This window comes from Lygodium microphyllum, chromosome 10 (assembly GCF_053477565.2).
Source record: "Lygodium microphyllum isolate KBCC chromosome 10, Lygodium_microphyllum_v1.1.10, whole genome shotgun sequence".
Taxonomy (NCBI): domain Eukaryota; kingdom Viridiplantae; phylum Streptophyta; class Polypodiopsida; order Schizaeales; family Lygodiaceae; genus Lygodium; species Lygodium microphyllum.
Window position 1 is genome coordinate 75,909,386 of NC_141144.1, and position 16,085 is coordinate 75,925,470.

Genomic DNA, 16,085 nt, shown 5'->3' on the forward strand with positions numbered 1-16,085 from the left:
AATGAGGTGGCATGAGGAGTAGTTGGGAATAGACATATATACTTCAATAGAGTAGGGAGCAAACATCGATGACAAAAAGCTTCGGTGGAGTCTCCTACCTTGCAATAGTAGGTGCACCCAATGTTCCATGCTCCATCATGTGGAAAGAAGCCATAGCACCAATGTCTTAAACCTCTAGTGGGAGGGTGTAAGGGAAAAAATAGTAATGGTATCTCCCAAATGATGCAACAAAATAGAAAAGAATCTAAAATCGAAGAGAATGTTGCTACTCCTCAAAACCTATATTCGTCTCTACCAAGGATTAGGATCTTTAGCTCTTGTGTGGGAAAGAAGCCAATGGCACAGCGAAATAAAAAAGATTCTAAAATCTAAGAGAATGTTGCCGCTCCTCACAACGTGTATTCGTCTTTACCAAGGAATAGAAGCTTTAGCTTTTCGGGCACCTTCACTTTGATACCATGTGAAAAAACAATAGAGTTTTTAGAGGAAACACAAAGTGTGTATGGAAAAACAAAGAGACAATGAAAGAACTCAAAAACTAAGAGAATGAATGAAAGATAGACTATAATAAATAGAAGGGCCCTTGAGGTTCTGTGTCTTGTAGACTAATACTAAGGTAAGTTGAGAAGAGTCGATGATGTCAATCAGAGTTCAGAGATGATGAGTGCGCTTTCCTCACTGACTAGATGGCAGCACCTATGAAGGGATCTACATTGTGAAGGGATCAAAACACAATCCTTCAAGCAAAAGAGTGCCATTGATGAAGATGAGACTCCTCCCAATGAAGGCGATTGCAGTCTAATGATGGGGCGATAGCTGCAGATGGAGAATGTTGACTCTAGAAAGAAAGATGACGATGAAATGTTATAGTAGGTTTGGAGATGTGCCAAGTTTGGACCAAGCAATATGCTCTCTTCTTGACCGTTGGGGTTCTACTAGAAAGGAGTTGGACAACTACAATACAACTAGTGGGTCAAGGGGTTTTGCTAGAGAGGAGCTTGAGGAAGACTACAGTGAAACTAGAGTGGGTTGAGGGGTTCCACTAGAGAGGAGCTAGAGGAAGGCCACTATAAGACTAGTGGGTTTTGTTGTGTGTATGACAGAGCAAGAGCTCAACGCCATAGAGTGGCCTAGACTAACCTTGAACAAGAGAGAGAAAGAGAGAGAGTGAATCCCATAAGCTGGATAGCTCGTATGGCGACGGAAAGAGATATTTAGACGATAGTGTGAGAGGGCCCCGTAGACTGAACAATACACCAAGGGCAATAGTGTCATACATAGAGAGAGAGAGAGAGAGAGAAGTGAAGAAGTGAGATAGTACAAGCTCGAGAAGACACAAACTCCTCGTAATGATAAAATAAAGAGCTATATTGTTACCAAGGCAATGTTAAATGCACCTTGTATTTTCCTTTGAGTTGTTTTGGTGTGAATACGCCCTATCCACGAGCACTTTTTACCCTTGCATGGGAGGGGGTTTTTCCTCGTATGAACACACTTCAATGTATAGGTCTATATGACCTTAGGGTTGTTAGCAGGATTGTTAGCTCATGTGTGATTCTATGCATGCCAGTTGGGCTAGGCACACTTGTCATTATTTTAGGCATTTAATTGTGGTTATTTGAGTGGCACTTATTGCATTTTTATGCCAGTCGACCAGCATTTAATACTAGCTAACCAACTGCTGTATATGGCATACTATGTGTCTATTTATTGGGCTACTCCTCCTCCCTCACATACAACCATCATCATTCATCAAGTGTGGTGCCAGTGCCCACACAGCCAGTGACTCACTGTTGTACGCCACTATCTCATGTTTGGTATATGGATACCATTTTCCGAGCGCATCTTTGAGTCCTCTTCCTTTGCAGTGTTCTTCTATTTTCTTTCTCTTCTATCCTGTGTTCAGAAATTTATTTCAGCACTTGTCTATGCTTCCATTGCTGCACCACTTCTGCCATGGTATCAAATTGCAAGATCTAGGTGCTTGCTGCAATTTCTCTCTTGATTATAAGTCCTTCCCTTTTGCTGATTAGATGCCCTATTGCTGATCATCTTCAGCCTGTCAAAGGTCCAATAATAATGCCTGTGCTTTCAGCCTGCACAGTGCATTTTCAGCCTACACCAGTATTCCAGCCTGCAATCGTCAGTTTGCTCCATCAAATGCTCCATCAAATGCTCAACCAGCCTGCGTTTTTCATTTTTTGCCCCTCAATGTGGCAGGGCAACTGTTATTACATATCGTTTTTGCTGTTTCTGGCAGTTTTTGACTAGGTTTTCATCATTTTGCAGCAATTGCCCTTTATTTTTTAATCAGATTTCGGATACGCTGCATGTGAACTCTCATTTTGTGGAGTCTTTGCTATTGGTTTGGCTGTCTTTTCTCTCTCTATACCTTCTATTCTCTATCTTCTCTTCCTATCCTCTCCATATGGCTCCTCTATGCACTTGTATAGATGATAAGTTACATGTACTTGACTATCTTACATGGAGTGCTGTGATGAAAGCCTGGTTTGTGCAAAAGCAGATTTGGTACATTGTTAGTGGAGCTATTCCTCAACCTCAACGTCCTTTTCCTCTTTCCGACGATTTTGATCAAGACAACCATAAGGAAGCTATGATTACATAGGATTTGAACTATGCACGTGCATATTGTGCACTGCTTCAATGTATTTCTAAAGAAGTTCTACCGGCAATTACCTCCTGCAAGACATCCCCAAAAATATGGTCAAAGCTTCAGATGTTGTACGAGGCACCTTCCACCATGCGTTCAATGACCCTTGATGGCCACCTTCAGCAAATGGAGTTTGAGCCTAAGGACACTATCTAGTCATTTTTTATCTATGTTACATAGCTATAGGACCACCTTCGACACATGCAATCTACCCTTCTAGAGACACACCTCGAAGCAATCTACCCTTCTAGAGGCACATATCGTGGGAACGGTACTGACAAACTAGAATCAACCTTGCATCTTTTCATGACTTCCTTGTGAATTTCAATACTTATAATTAGCCATTCACAAATATGCGAGTCCTAACAAAGACATTGAATTATCAAGTCATGATGTTATCAACCTCATAAAAACCAAGTCCTTTCACTTTTCACTTCTTCATACCAAGCTTTATCAAATATGTGAATATGGCCAATACTGCAGGCAAACTAGAATTCTTAATACATCTAGCATAAACAGTTTCTAAATATGACATAAACAAGGATTGATGTATGGTTTCACAAACACTTATAAAAGGCTAAAACCAATAATCTGCAATTGAATATGAAATACCAGTTTAGAACCAGGGATAAAACAAAATAAAACAATTATACTTACCTTGCCAACAGGATAAGACACCGGAAAGCAGACAATCATAAGAATTCGAACAAGCCACACCAAATTCGCTCCTATCGCAAGTCCATATCTAGAGCATATTGCTTGTGGAATGATCTGCATAAGAGTATATAAATAGGCTTAGGTGTTGGAGGGCATGAAGCAATCTCAAGCTTCTTTCTTTTGGGGTGAAAACCACTATTTGTCAAATGTATGCTATGCTATAAACACATTCATAGATGGCTAGCAATGAGACTCGAAAACAAGTGAAACAAACAACTCTAATTGACATTAAGGAAGATCTCCACGTTCAAGGGAAATTGTAAAGACTGGAGAATTATTGACACGAAGTTAAGCTTCATATTCAATGGTGTGTTCACAAAAGCTACTACTATTGCATAGTACACCAAGGGCTTGGTGCTACAACCTGATTGTTGTTCCTCTTCATCTTAGTGATGAATTTGACCTCTCAAAAAATGATATGCACAATAGAGGTAGTGCTAGTTTTGAACCTGTATGTCCACATAAGACAAATTGTAACCATCTCACCACCCATTATTTGTTGTATCAAACCCTCATATGCCACTATAAAACTCGATATTATTGGGGGCTGCAACTTAATCGAGCCATGTATGATCGCAAGACTAAAACTAAAAACTTAAATGAATTGATGGGTACTTGTTTAGGTAGTGGAGCAATGTCTTTAAAAAAGGAAAACTTGGCAAAAGATGTAATTGAAACAATTACTATAGGCCTAGTTTCAGGGGTTCTTAATTTTTGGTGTAGTAACAACGGCAAAAACCTTTAGTGGAAACAGTTGAAAGAGTTCTTGAATCAAATTCTTTCCCAAAATTTATGATTGAAAATTCTATAAATTATTGGGTAAATATAACAATGGAGAAACTATCAAAAAATGACAAAGAGACCAGAGAGAGAATGGGGTTTGCGACGAGAAACAGTGTGTACGCAACAAACACTGAGAAAGAAGAGAAACTCAAAAACACAAAAGAACATGGTGATGATGCACCGAATCATGCTATAAGAAGAAACGCTGATACACTGGAGCCAAAGCTCAAAAGATGACTACATTATCCTGTCTGAATCAGGCGGTAGCACTTGTGGGGAATCTTCGCCGAGCAATGAGCTATCGAAGTAATCACTAAAAGGTGAAGGACAGCTGTGGAGGGAGCGAACCACAATCCTCTAATTCCATTAGAGATGTGGAAGATGATCACCAGCTGTCGAGGGAGCGAATCGTAGTCCCTAGATGCCAAGAAGATGGCCTGGGTGTCGAAAATAACACGTATGCTCTAATACCATGTCAAAAATAAGCAGCGACGCAGAGAGTAGGGCTTGTGGGGAGCAACACAATGTGTGTACGGCAAACACAGAGAGAGGAGAAACTCAGAAACACAAGAACACGGTGATGATGCACTAAATCATGCTATGAGAAGAAAAGCTCAGAAGATAATTGCACTGTCCTATCTGAATGAGGCGGCAACACTTGTGGGAAATTTGCACAGTAAAGGGAGCGAAATGCAGTCCTCCGAGCAATGGGCTATCGAAGTAATCACTGGAAGGTGAAGAACAATTGTCGAGGAAACGGACTGCGGTCCTCTAATGTTGTCAAAGATGTGGAAGATGATCACTAGTTGTCGAGGGAGCGAACTGCAGTCCTCTAATGCAAGGAGTGACCTAGGCAGCAAAATGCAAATCCCAGAGTGTCAAAGATGTCAAACACAAGGAGAGCAGCCCAAATGCTAACACAAGGTGGATAATGATGACGCCAAATGATGGAAGATGAGCCAAGCTGCAAAAACAAAAGTCCTAGCTACCTCTATCACAAAAGAGTGACGCCAAGTGATGGAGGAGAAGCCAAGCTGCAAAAACGCAAGTCCCAGCAACCCCTGTGATAGAGAAGTGACAACAGGTGATGACGTCAAGCAGGAGATGATGACACCAAACAAGGAGAAGATCTCCACACTGAAAAACGCAAGTGAAGGTGGAACCTAATGAAAAAGGGTGTTGATGCCAAGCAGATGATGGTGACACGAATTGAAAGATACTCCAAACACAAAGCCTAATGATGGAATAGGGCGCCCAAAGCAACAGAGGAAGGGTGAAGGCACTCACAAGCCACAAACTGCAATCTCCTCTTGAAGGGGTGAGAGGCCAGTGGAAGGGGCTGATGAGAGAATAGAAGGGCATCTGATAGCGGAGGAAGAGGGGTGAAGAATGACTAAAGAGTGATAGGAGTGGTAGAAGTGAATGAATAAAGTGATTGCCTATTTATAGGCATAAGTTGTCTAAGGTGGCACACCAGTGCAAGTGCCCACTAAAAAAGTGGCCAAAACATGGACACCAACCCTTTTTGGGGCTATGAATGGAAACCCTAAATAAAGTGTGTGAACTGAAGAAGTGGTTTTCAAATCTGGGCAGCAAACGCAAATCCTAGAGTGTGTCGAAGTTATCAAATGCAAGGAGAGCAACCCAAATGCTGACACCAAGGGATGGATGATGATGCCAGATCAAGGGACAACCACAAGGAGGGTAAACATAGCATATGAAGCCCTGTCAACCCAAAAACGCAGGTACTTGGGGCTACAAAGACTAACGCCTATGTCAAAGCTGTCAAACGCAGGGAGAATAGCCCAAATGCTGACACCAAGGAATGGATGATGATGCTGGATGAAAGGACAATCACCCAGAGGGTAAACGCAACCTATGAAGCTCTGTCAACCCAAAAACACAGGTACCCAGGGCTGCAAAAACTGATGCCAAATGTGGGGTGATGCCAGGCAGAAAGATGCTGACGCCAAGCTGGGAAAGGTGACACCAGATATGGAGAAGGTATCCATGGAGCCAAACGCAAATCTAGTGAAGCCTGGAGGGAGTGGAAGAGGTTGCCGGCTATGGAGGACTAACACCAAGGTAGAAGTTCTGTCACTAGCACTCTGATGATGATGATGATGCCAGCAAGGGGGAGCCTCCAAACACAAGACCTAACTGATAAGAGAGGACACCTAAAGGAGAAGAGGCAGAGTGATCACAAACTCCAATGTCCTCCAAGAGGGGTATGGGTAGCACTGGAGAGAAGAGGGAAGAGTGTTGGAGTAACAGAGGAAGAGGGGTAAAGAATGACTGAGGTGGTGTAGAATGAATGAAGTGACTACCTATTTATAGGCATAAGTTGTCTAAAATGGCGCACCACTGTGTGAGCGTCCACTAAAAAAAGTGACCAAAATGTGGACACTAGCCCTTTTTGGATGGCCAATGCGAAACCCTGAATGAAGTGTGTAAACTGAAAAAGTGGCTTCTCAATAGAAATATCAATCTAGTGAAAATTTAGATAATTACAAGCATGGTCCATATAAATGTGGAGGAAAATCAATCTGATGGAAAACCAAATATACATGGTTCATAGTGGTATGGAGGTTTGGAATTTACTCAAATTCAGTATGAAAATAAGATGATGCTTACTTTATTTATTTTTGTAGATTTTATCTATTTACTGCATGATAAGTGACTTTTTGCACACCTATGACACTAGTCACATTATGTCCAGTAGAAAGATGGAAGGGATACTAATTTGCTTTGTGTTGTGGTGAGCAAATTATTATGCAAATTTAGGTGAATTAATATTTTTAAAAATTTATCAAGTATAAATAATATTCAAGAGAATCCATACATTAAGCGTAACATATAATACTATGTATTTATATGATAAATTATAGTATATACACATGATATCATATATTATTAAAATTATTACTATACTTGTTTAAGCTTCTTTACTGGTAATTTTGATCAAATCATTGATCTTTAGTACTATTAGTTCATTGATCTCTTTAACATAAATAATATTAGGGTATTAGATGTAAGATACACTTTCATCATAATAAGCTATCTTTATAGAATGCTTTCTTGTTTTATTTATGTGGTTCATTTTTAGAAAGCTTTCCTGGCTTTCCTTACAAAAGCAATAAAATCGCGCACAAAACAAGAAAACTAGGTGAAAACTTAGTTTTGTTGTTTCTCCCTCATCCAGAGTCTAGATTGAGAGCTTTTGGAGTCATTTTAGAAATTTTGGCATTTTTCGAACGTGTTGGTGATGTCAAAATGCCATGATTCAATAAGCAAAATTATGTGCAACAACTACAACAAGCTATAGGAAACCTTGACACACAACTCTGTATTTTGATTAATATTTATATTTTCTTTGCAATTTGATGTATAATATGAATATAAATAGCCATGTAAATCTATATTCTATAATGAATGATGGAAAACCATGGCTTTTGTCATAAGGAAGTTGGGCCCTATCATGTGTTTTTTGTTATTATTTCTAAATTTATAAACTTATTCAAATTCTTTTATGTTTTATAAAGATGTTTGTATCTAAGATTTAAGATGCTAGAATTGTCACGTGGTTTCCTTTTATTCTATAATTCCATAACATTGACTTCACTATGAAAATAAGGTGTTTTTTACTTTACTTATTTTGTGGATTTTGTCTATTTTCCACGTCGCACATCATGCAGCAAATAGATAAAATCAACAAAAATAAATAAAGTAAAAATCATCTTCTTTTCATAGTGAAATCCATAATTCCATAGCAGCAGCATCCAAAATCAATCTACATTTTGAAGATAAATTTCTACAAAGCTATGAATAATTAGGTCAAAATCAATCCTTGATTATTGGCTGACTGTTTTGGCTGTTGTATGGGTCCAAAAAAATAAAGAACTAAATTCAAATTAAGATTGAAACTCAACAAGTTTTGTAGAATAACTAGTTAAAAAGTTGTATACAAAGGGAACCAAAGGTGTGCCCATTATTTAGTCCAATCATCTACACTATTTATTGCCAGGTTACTGCCATCACCATCATCTAGCTCCCATCGCCATAGTTCGGCCTACCTCACCATCACACTACCACACCTCCCCACATCATCATTTGAAGCTGTGAAGGAGTGAGCCATTGTTACTTCATTGTTCCAAGGCAAAGACCAATGTGTCATCCGGACATGCAAGCTAGCTAGACTCCTGCATTTTGCTATCATAGTACTACTCCTTCAACTACTGTCATCAAACACAGCTGTCACATCTTCCCGCAGCTAGATGAAGTTGTATTTTGCTGCTAATTGGCTGCCTACATAGTGATTTCACACAATCCAACACAAAAGTACTGGTTGGCTGCTCCGATTAGGATCCTTTTGAGTACAACATACACTTGCCAATTCATGTCATCATCAACTACTTATTGAGCACCCCTTAGCCCACACCACCAAATGAAAGAAGTCTTCGAGGGCTTCCTTCCCTTCACACTGCACCATTGAGTGACTGAAACCAACCTTTCTCTCAAAGAGAGTGGTAATAACCTATTAATCAATAATTATAGTAAGCAATTAAAGCACATAAACTAAAATCTAGGACAATGGATAGCCTATTGACACCAAGACTTGCACCCCTCGCAATATTTCTTTATCTTTTATTGCAAATGGATAAAGTACACTAAGATTCTTTAATCTCCTCCACTGTTCCAAGTGCCTCATGTTATCATAAATGACCAGCAAGCCTTCAAACCAATTTGACCCTTGGTTTGCTCAAGGATTGGCCTTCAATGGTGCTCCTTAGGTGACAAACTACAACCCTAAATGTCTGTTGGCTGAATGGCCACTTGAATCTCTTGAAATTCTGGAGTCTAATTATTGAAATTCAAGCCGCTAGGCCTTCATTTCTGAATGCGCTTCCCAAGGCAGCTATGAAATCCTAATTCCCTAGTGTCACCACATACACTAATGACCAATTAAATATTCTAGGCCAAATTCTAACACTAGATACCACCTTGTACCTATCAAGTCCTAGGTCCCACATCGTGAAATAACTATCCTACATAGCACACGCGCAAGTCACATTTACACATTTGATTCTCTTTATCAAATGCTACGCAAAGCATCAAAAATTCAAGTCCTCATGACAATAACTAAGGCGTGTTTGGGACCCATCCTTCTTCCTTTGCTTCAAGCTACCACCCCTGCTTTAGCTACATTGCAAGTGGCCTATTCATTCATTACCTCGCTTGTTCATTTAGTGCATCATTTTATTACAGTCTCTAAACATGCATTTGTTTGTTGTGATGTTCATACACCTTCATATATTAGCTTGACTTAAACAACCCCAAAACATGCTTACTTAATGAAGCAAACCTTTTATTTTAAAAAGAAACACGATCCTAGAGAGTTATTATGTCCCACATGCAAAACCCTAATTTGGGTGCCCCAAACTTTCTATAAATATGTATGCAAACCACCACTCTCTTCCAATCTCGTTTTTGCAAATTTCAAGTCTTTCAACTTGCTGTCCACAACCCGAACGTGGAGGACATCGCAGTCCAAGCTCGCCATTGTTGTCTACAATAGTCTAGCGCCTGTTTTCAGCCTACCACACAATGTTGAGAACTTAATTCAGCCTATTGATTGCTGCTACTAGTTTTCCCTACTATCACCAACTTGCCACGTCATCAACCAGCTTGCGTGGAGCTGCCGCCTACACAGTTTTTCTCTCTCCTCAATTGTCGCCTTCTACAAGCTATCACTCGGCCTTTGCGGGCTGCATTTGGCAGTTTTCTCTCTCCTACAGCTGTCACACAACCTAAATAGGCTGTGTTTGCTGTTTTCTCTCTCCTCACCTACGTTTTTAGTCTTTCTCTCTCCTGCACTGCCGTCTACATCAGATCCAACCTTTATTGGCTCCGTTTGCTGGTGTTCGACACTCGGAGCCTGCCATGCTGCATTTCGAGATCCGTTCAAAGTACAACACTCTCTCTAGCTCATTATCCCTACCCTAATCCTCAAGATACAAGATTTTGTGGTACAGTATTCACTCTCTACATAGTGTGTTTGTTGCATGAGCATTGTATATTCAACAATCATTCACTTTCATATCATCCTAGCTCTATTCTATGTTATCGATTTGTGCTTTGTCATACGATTGGTATTGTGTTTTTGTTTTTAGAGCATCTCATCACATTCTCATCAAGGGTGCTAGACCAAAGATCCTCAATTGTACCAGAGCATAAGTGCTCTTGACATAGAGTCACCAAGACCATTTGGCTTTCCAAGAGCACAAGAAATCTAATGCCTCAAATTTCCCCCATCATGGAGAATAGGTCGTGTACTCCTCATCACAAACAATAGGATCACATTGTCAAATGAATGTGGAGCAAGAAAACACAAAAGATGATGCTAATGTAGACACAAAACTAAACAAAAGAACAAAAATGCATGAACTCAAAAATAATAAGCCAACGAAACAAAATCCATAAACCAAAGCAAAGGAGTGCATACAAAGGCACAAGTTGTGGGATGTCACGTGGACGTGTATTTTTATTACTTTGCTTTGGTATAATTAAGTTGTGCACATGTGAAGTGCAAGCTAATTTGGGCATGGTGACAATCCAAAACCCAAGATCGGCAATGGGAACATTAGCAAAAGTTGTTATAAGTTATGCTAGACAAGTACTTGTGGGTGTTTAGTGAGAGTCTTGGTCTAGAAGATTAAATGGGCCATGAAAACAACTTGCCGTGTCATTTGGGCAAGGAAGAAATAAACATTTAATATTTAGACTAAGGCTGAGGAAAGTTAGAACAACTTTCAAGTTCAAAGGGCCCATTAGCACATGAAATGTGGATGGCCAAAGGCCAGTTAACAGCAAGCAAGGACAAGAGAATTGCTAATTTCCAGCCACTAATTAATTGCTGGAAATTAGAGTCTAGAGGCTAAGACTGCATTGGAAAATGTACCACTTGTTAGTCAAGGAGAGAACTTGCCATGCAAGCCTATGAGAGGCTATCTAGGTCTGGCTAAGGCTATGGAGGATCCAGCCTGGGCAGCATGCTAAGAATGTTGGATTTGATCATGATGTGGGTCCTTCAAGGCCTCAAAATGTTGATCATCCACAAGGTGATGAGGATTATAATGCTTAGTTTGAGGCACAACTAAGGACAGCAGCTAATATCTCTGCACAACTTGCAAAGGCCTCCGTTTAGGGAATTTTTGGATTCCCCAAAGAAGGACAGCAAGGGCAAAAAGAAGAAATCACCATCCAACGCTTCAGGACAGCATGAGTTTCCAAAAGGTGAGGTAGTTCAAACTCAAGAAGCACCATATGTGGAAAGATCTCAAGACTTCACGTATGAATTGGCCTCAATGCCAAAACTTCACACAATGATTTATCTCAACATTGATGTAAGAATTTGGCATGGAGGCCAAAATTCATACAAATATTTATTTAGTATTCAGAAATGGGTTCAACTTCAACATAACAAAATGAAAGTACAAGGTTGGTATTAAGAGAACAGATCATAAAATGGTCTGTTGAAGGTTCTTACAACATTCCACATGAACAGTCTTCCTGGTTCAAAGGCTATTTTTTCACTCACATGTAAGAAATTGACACCTTAGTGCATGGAAAAAGAAAAAATCCAGCCCCAAAAGTTATTTCACAAGAATGTGATGGCACTTTCTGAAATTCTCTTTTCTGGGAGCAAAGATTGGCACGCCTTCATGCATCTAGATAACTTCTATATTTTGACATTAAGTGATATAGCAAGCAAATTTACATTGGTCAAAACATTTAATGCATTGCAGCATTGAGTGATGATAAACCTCCTAACACTTGTTCTCCAATACATTACCCTTCTTTAATTATCTTGTGATAACCAATGTTACTATAATAATGTTACAAATTTCACGAGTGGAGATGGATTTCCCAGGCATCGCTGTGACATTATTTATCTATTTGTAGCAAGTGAAAATATGCCTTGAGGATAATTTCAAAAGTGCACATATGGCATCCGAAGTCAAAAGAGAAGGTTGTGTAGGGGTGTCAAAATAAATCACGTCAGCAAGGAGAAATTTGCTTATATTCAAATAAGTGCCAAATTTGTCTTGAAGACAACTAAATTTTGTGATATACCAAAGTGTTTCTGAAGAAAGTACCATACCTCTCCAAATGCTAAGACGAAAGTTACAGATAGAACAATTGCAACAACCGGGTTGAAAATGTTATCCAGAAAAAGAGGGAGAGCCTGCAGGCATTGAAACAATCTTATGCAAACCAAATACAACTTACACCCAGAAATTTAGTTTAAACATATGCTAACAAAGAGCAACGAGGTTAGCTTGACAAGAACAATGCTACTTGGATTCAAACAGAAGAAAAGCTACGAATTGGAAGTCGGACAGCAATCCTCACCTCCATTGCAATAGCATTGCATAAAAGGAGAGTCACTAATAACTGATGTTGCTTTTTCACTACTGGAAGAATGGCCACTGCAACAAATATAAATCATCAGTAATCACTTTCTCACCTTGCTAAGCTGTAATCACATCCTCACAAAGTTTAAACATTGCCACAGGGACCAAGTTACATGTGTCATACAAGAGTCTATTAAACCTAAATGCTACTAAGGAGCACGTCCATAAATGCTTTCAAATTTAAATACAGGTAGATTGTTTCTTATGGTCCATAAAGCTCCAAAGTTGCTTCCAAAACTAGCAGACCACTCCAAAAAAGCATTTTCAAGTACAAGTTTCAACCCTATGCCCAAAGTTGCTTGACAACTAGCACTCTTCACAAAAAGAACTTACTGAAAACAGCTCCAAACTCAAAGTTGAAGGTGCAAGGAATAAGAATTTCAATGGTCAACCCATCATGCATGGATTTAACTCATCCTTTTGGCGTAAGCAAAAATCTCAACTAACATGGTTGGTTGCAAAGAAATAACAATGGAAGAGAAGAATTATGCTTTGCTTCTGGGACTATGGATATACGTCTAGGGCTGTGGGGACTGCAAAACACACTTCTGCAGCAATAACATACTCCAGCATGGTTGCAGATGAGTGATCTATTCCACCTTCAAGTTGCCGGATACTTATATGCCCATACTTTTCCTATACAAGGAATAGGCAAAGAGGAATATTTGGGAAGTAAATTGGTTATTGCATGCAGCTTGAGGCAAAAAATCTCTGCATTTATTTGCGTCCAATAGCGGCAGACATATCAAGCTGTATGTTTGCATATGTCTTGAGTTGTTTGGTTGGACTGTGTAATTTCAAGATGAATGATGCTACATTTTTACATGGTATATAAGACATTCAATTTAACTGTATCAGAGTAAGCTCTCACCGATAACTTTACAATATGCAAGAGATGTGTTTCAAGAGACCTTCAAGTCAGGCAATGGAAATGATTGGGAAGAGAAGACTCACTGGCTTGTTTTTGTTCTTGTGGAGTGCCGCTTCTTTGCAGGACCTCCATCTCCACAAGATCCAATGACATCAGACCCAAGGTCAGGCCTGACATGGTTCCCCCAAGCAAGACGAGAAACAATGACACAATTCCATCAAAAAGATCATCCAGTGAGAAGGCGCTGCCACTGCCAAAAACAGGAACATCATAACCAAATATAAATTAGCTGCAGATTCCCAATGCACATTATCGACAGCGTCTACCCAGAGCAACACAATACCTAGCAAACTCACACGGCAACATCGATTGAGCAAATTGCAAAATTACTAACACAATAGCCAGCTGCGTCGAGCAGTGATATGCAAAATTCCAAAAAGAATGCATAACTTACACGATATTGAAGGCCTCCATGTTCAGAAATGAACCAGGGAAGGCAGTGAGCGGCAGCACTGTTGGCCGGCTGATGCCTGATCTGGTGACCTGTGGGCCTGTGTCTCTGACTGGATGCAACAGGAAATCTAGGGTTTTGAGGGGGAGGGGGGGAGGGGGCAGATAAAGAGAAACAAGGGAAGCTTTGCTCTCTCTCTCTCTCTCTCTCTCTCTCTCTCTCTCTCTCTCTCGCACAAAGATTCCAGTTGGTCCTCCTTTAAGGCGTCCCACGGAGACACACACAGACTGGCAGACAGGCGGATGGACACAGACACGGACAAACACGCACGCACACACACAGAGCTTCTGGGAAGTGACAGCTTGAGAGAAACAAGGAAAGCTTTGGTCTCTCTCTCTCTGTCTCTCACGCACAAAGATTCTAGTTGATCCTCCTTTGCGGCGTCCCACGAAGATACGCACAGACAGACAGACAGGCGGATGGACACAGACACGGACACAGAGAGAGAGAGAGAGAGAGAGAGAGAGAGAGCTTTTGGGAAGTGGCAGCTTGCGCTAGTAAGGTATATGATGGCCGCTGGCAGCCTGGCGGTCGAAGAAGAAGAAGAACGTGCTTGTGCTACGGAGACGTCCCTCATCTGCTCTCCTTCTGACACGTGTCGCCTCCAAATAAGACAAAAAGCGAAGAAAAACAGTAGAAACTAATTTTTGTCTTCTTTTTTCAATTTCTTTTTAAAATATAGGTTTAGTGAATTCCCAGAAAGTTAATTGAAAAAAAGGGGGGTAGTGGTATCCTTTAGAACTTTGCATTTCTAACATCGGACAAGGTCTTTGGTCCCCCATGACGCATGTGACCGTTTTCTCGCTACCTTTGGGCGAGAACTGACCGGTCCCGCCACCAATGGAAGGCATGCAGCCTTTCTTGCAGTCGTTGGATGCCTCGGCCAACACCTCTAGGGGTGTGGTCGAGGTGCTGCCTCCTCCCGCAAGGATTCCCCCTTCTCTTATTGCTCCTCTGGTGATGAGCCCTGCTTCGATCAATCATTGCCCTTCCCCTCAACTTTTCATGAACGAAGATCTGCTACCGACTGGAATCCATCCCACACTCAAGCCAGGACGAATATCATCACAGGGGCCGTCCCCTTTGCAGCAAATACTACATGCCTCACCCCACTTCTCTTCGCCATACGCACATGTTAACCCGCTTTTTAACATCTCTCAACATGTTAGTTCTGGACTGCCCCAAGGTCCCACCTTTGGCTCACATCTTGCAGGTACTTCGACATTGACCAACCATGGAATACCCCATTTCTCTGGCTTGAAAGGAAGCTATTCTCCGCAGACGAGAACACATAGCGCAGGCCCCGTTGCCGAAACGATACATTCCCACCCTGAAGCGATACACTCCAAAACAAGGTCCAAAGAGGAAACGCCCAGGTCACAAACCGTATGTAAGAACTCCTCCCCAAACCAAGAAAAGGAAGGTATGTGCTTCGTTACCCCTGGAAGATGAAGTAATAGATCATGTGTTTTTCCCATATTACTATCGTGCCCTTATTGGCCTTTGCCATGGCCGAAGACCTCCAATCGAGGTCTTGATATCGTGGATTAGGGAGCACTCGGCAACCTGGGATACAAGGTTGTATCTACCAGATATCTACCCAATAACTATTTCATTTTTGTGTTCGAGACCATAGACATGGCGGTCTCCGTTCTATCTCATGGTCAATGGATGTTGTGTAATGCTCCACTAACTTTATTCAAATGGTCTATAGATTTCGACCCTAATGGCCCCAAGCCTACAAAAGTGACTGTCTGGATTGAGCTCCCAATTTTACCTGACCCCTTCCACTCCCTATTAGGCTCAATAGTAGCCCCGTTAAGTAAAGTATTAGGGCAGAGACCCTCCTCTAATATCAATCCGAGGTGGCATCCCTAGATTTTAGTGGAAGTAGATATTAGTGAGAAGCTTAAGGACAAGATAATTATCAGGAATTTGAAGGGTCAGCCCATTCGTACGCAACCAATCATATATAAAAACCTCCTTAATTCTTGCTTCAAATGCATGAAACAGGGACACTTTATTAGGGATTGCCTTGAATGGGGCAAAGAACAGAAG

At 40.7% G+C, this 16,085-nt stretch overlaps 1 protein-coding gene across 4 annotated transcripts in view; it reads right to left on the reverse strand.

Moving 5' to 3' along the window:
• Positions 1–14,545, reverse strand: part of LOC148030177 (DUF21 domain-containing protein At4g14240-like) — a 63,068-nt gene extending 48,523 nt beyond the window's left edge. For 3 of the 4 annotated variants that reach the window (XR_015692141.1, XR_015692140.1, XR_015692139.1), the window contains exons 1-5: positions 13,971–14,545; positions 13,600–13,766; positions 12,584–12,660; positions 12,333–12,416; positions 3,329–3,442 (exon numbers count right to left, since the gene is read on the reverse strand). Coding sequence is in view for 1 of the 4 variants with exons in the window: in XM_087686448.1 (XP_087542574.1) it covers positions 3,329–3,442; positions 12,333–12,416; positions 12,584–12,660; positions 13,600–13,766; positions 13,971–13,990 (462 nt within the window). In the remaining 3 variants the exon portion in view is untranslated. The remainder of the gene's footprint in view (positions 1–3,328; positions 3,443–12,332; positions 12,417–12,583; positions 12,661–13,599; positions 13,767–13,970) is intronic. The other variant, XM_087686448.1, reaches the window with a different exon arrangement.
• Between the last annotated feature and the right edge of the window lie 1,540 nt (positions 14,546–16,085).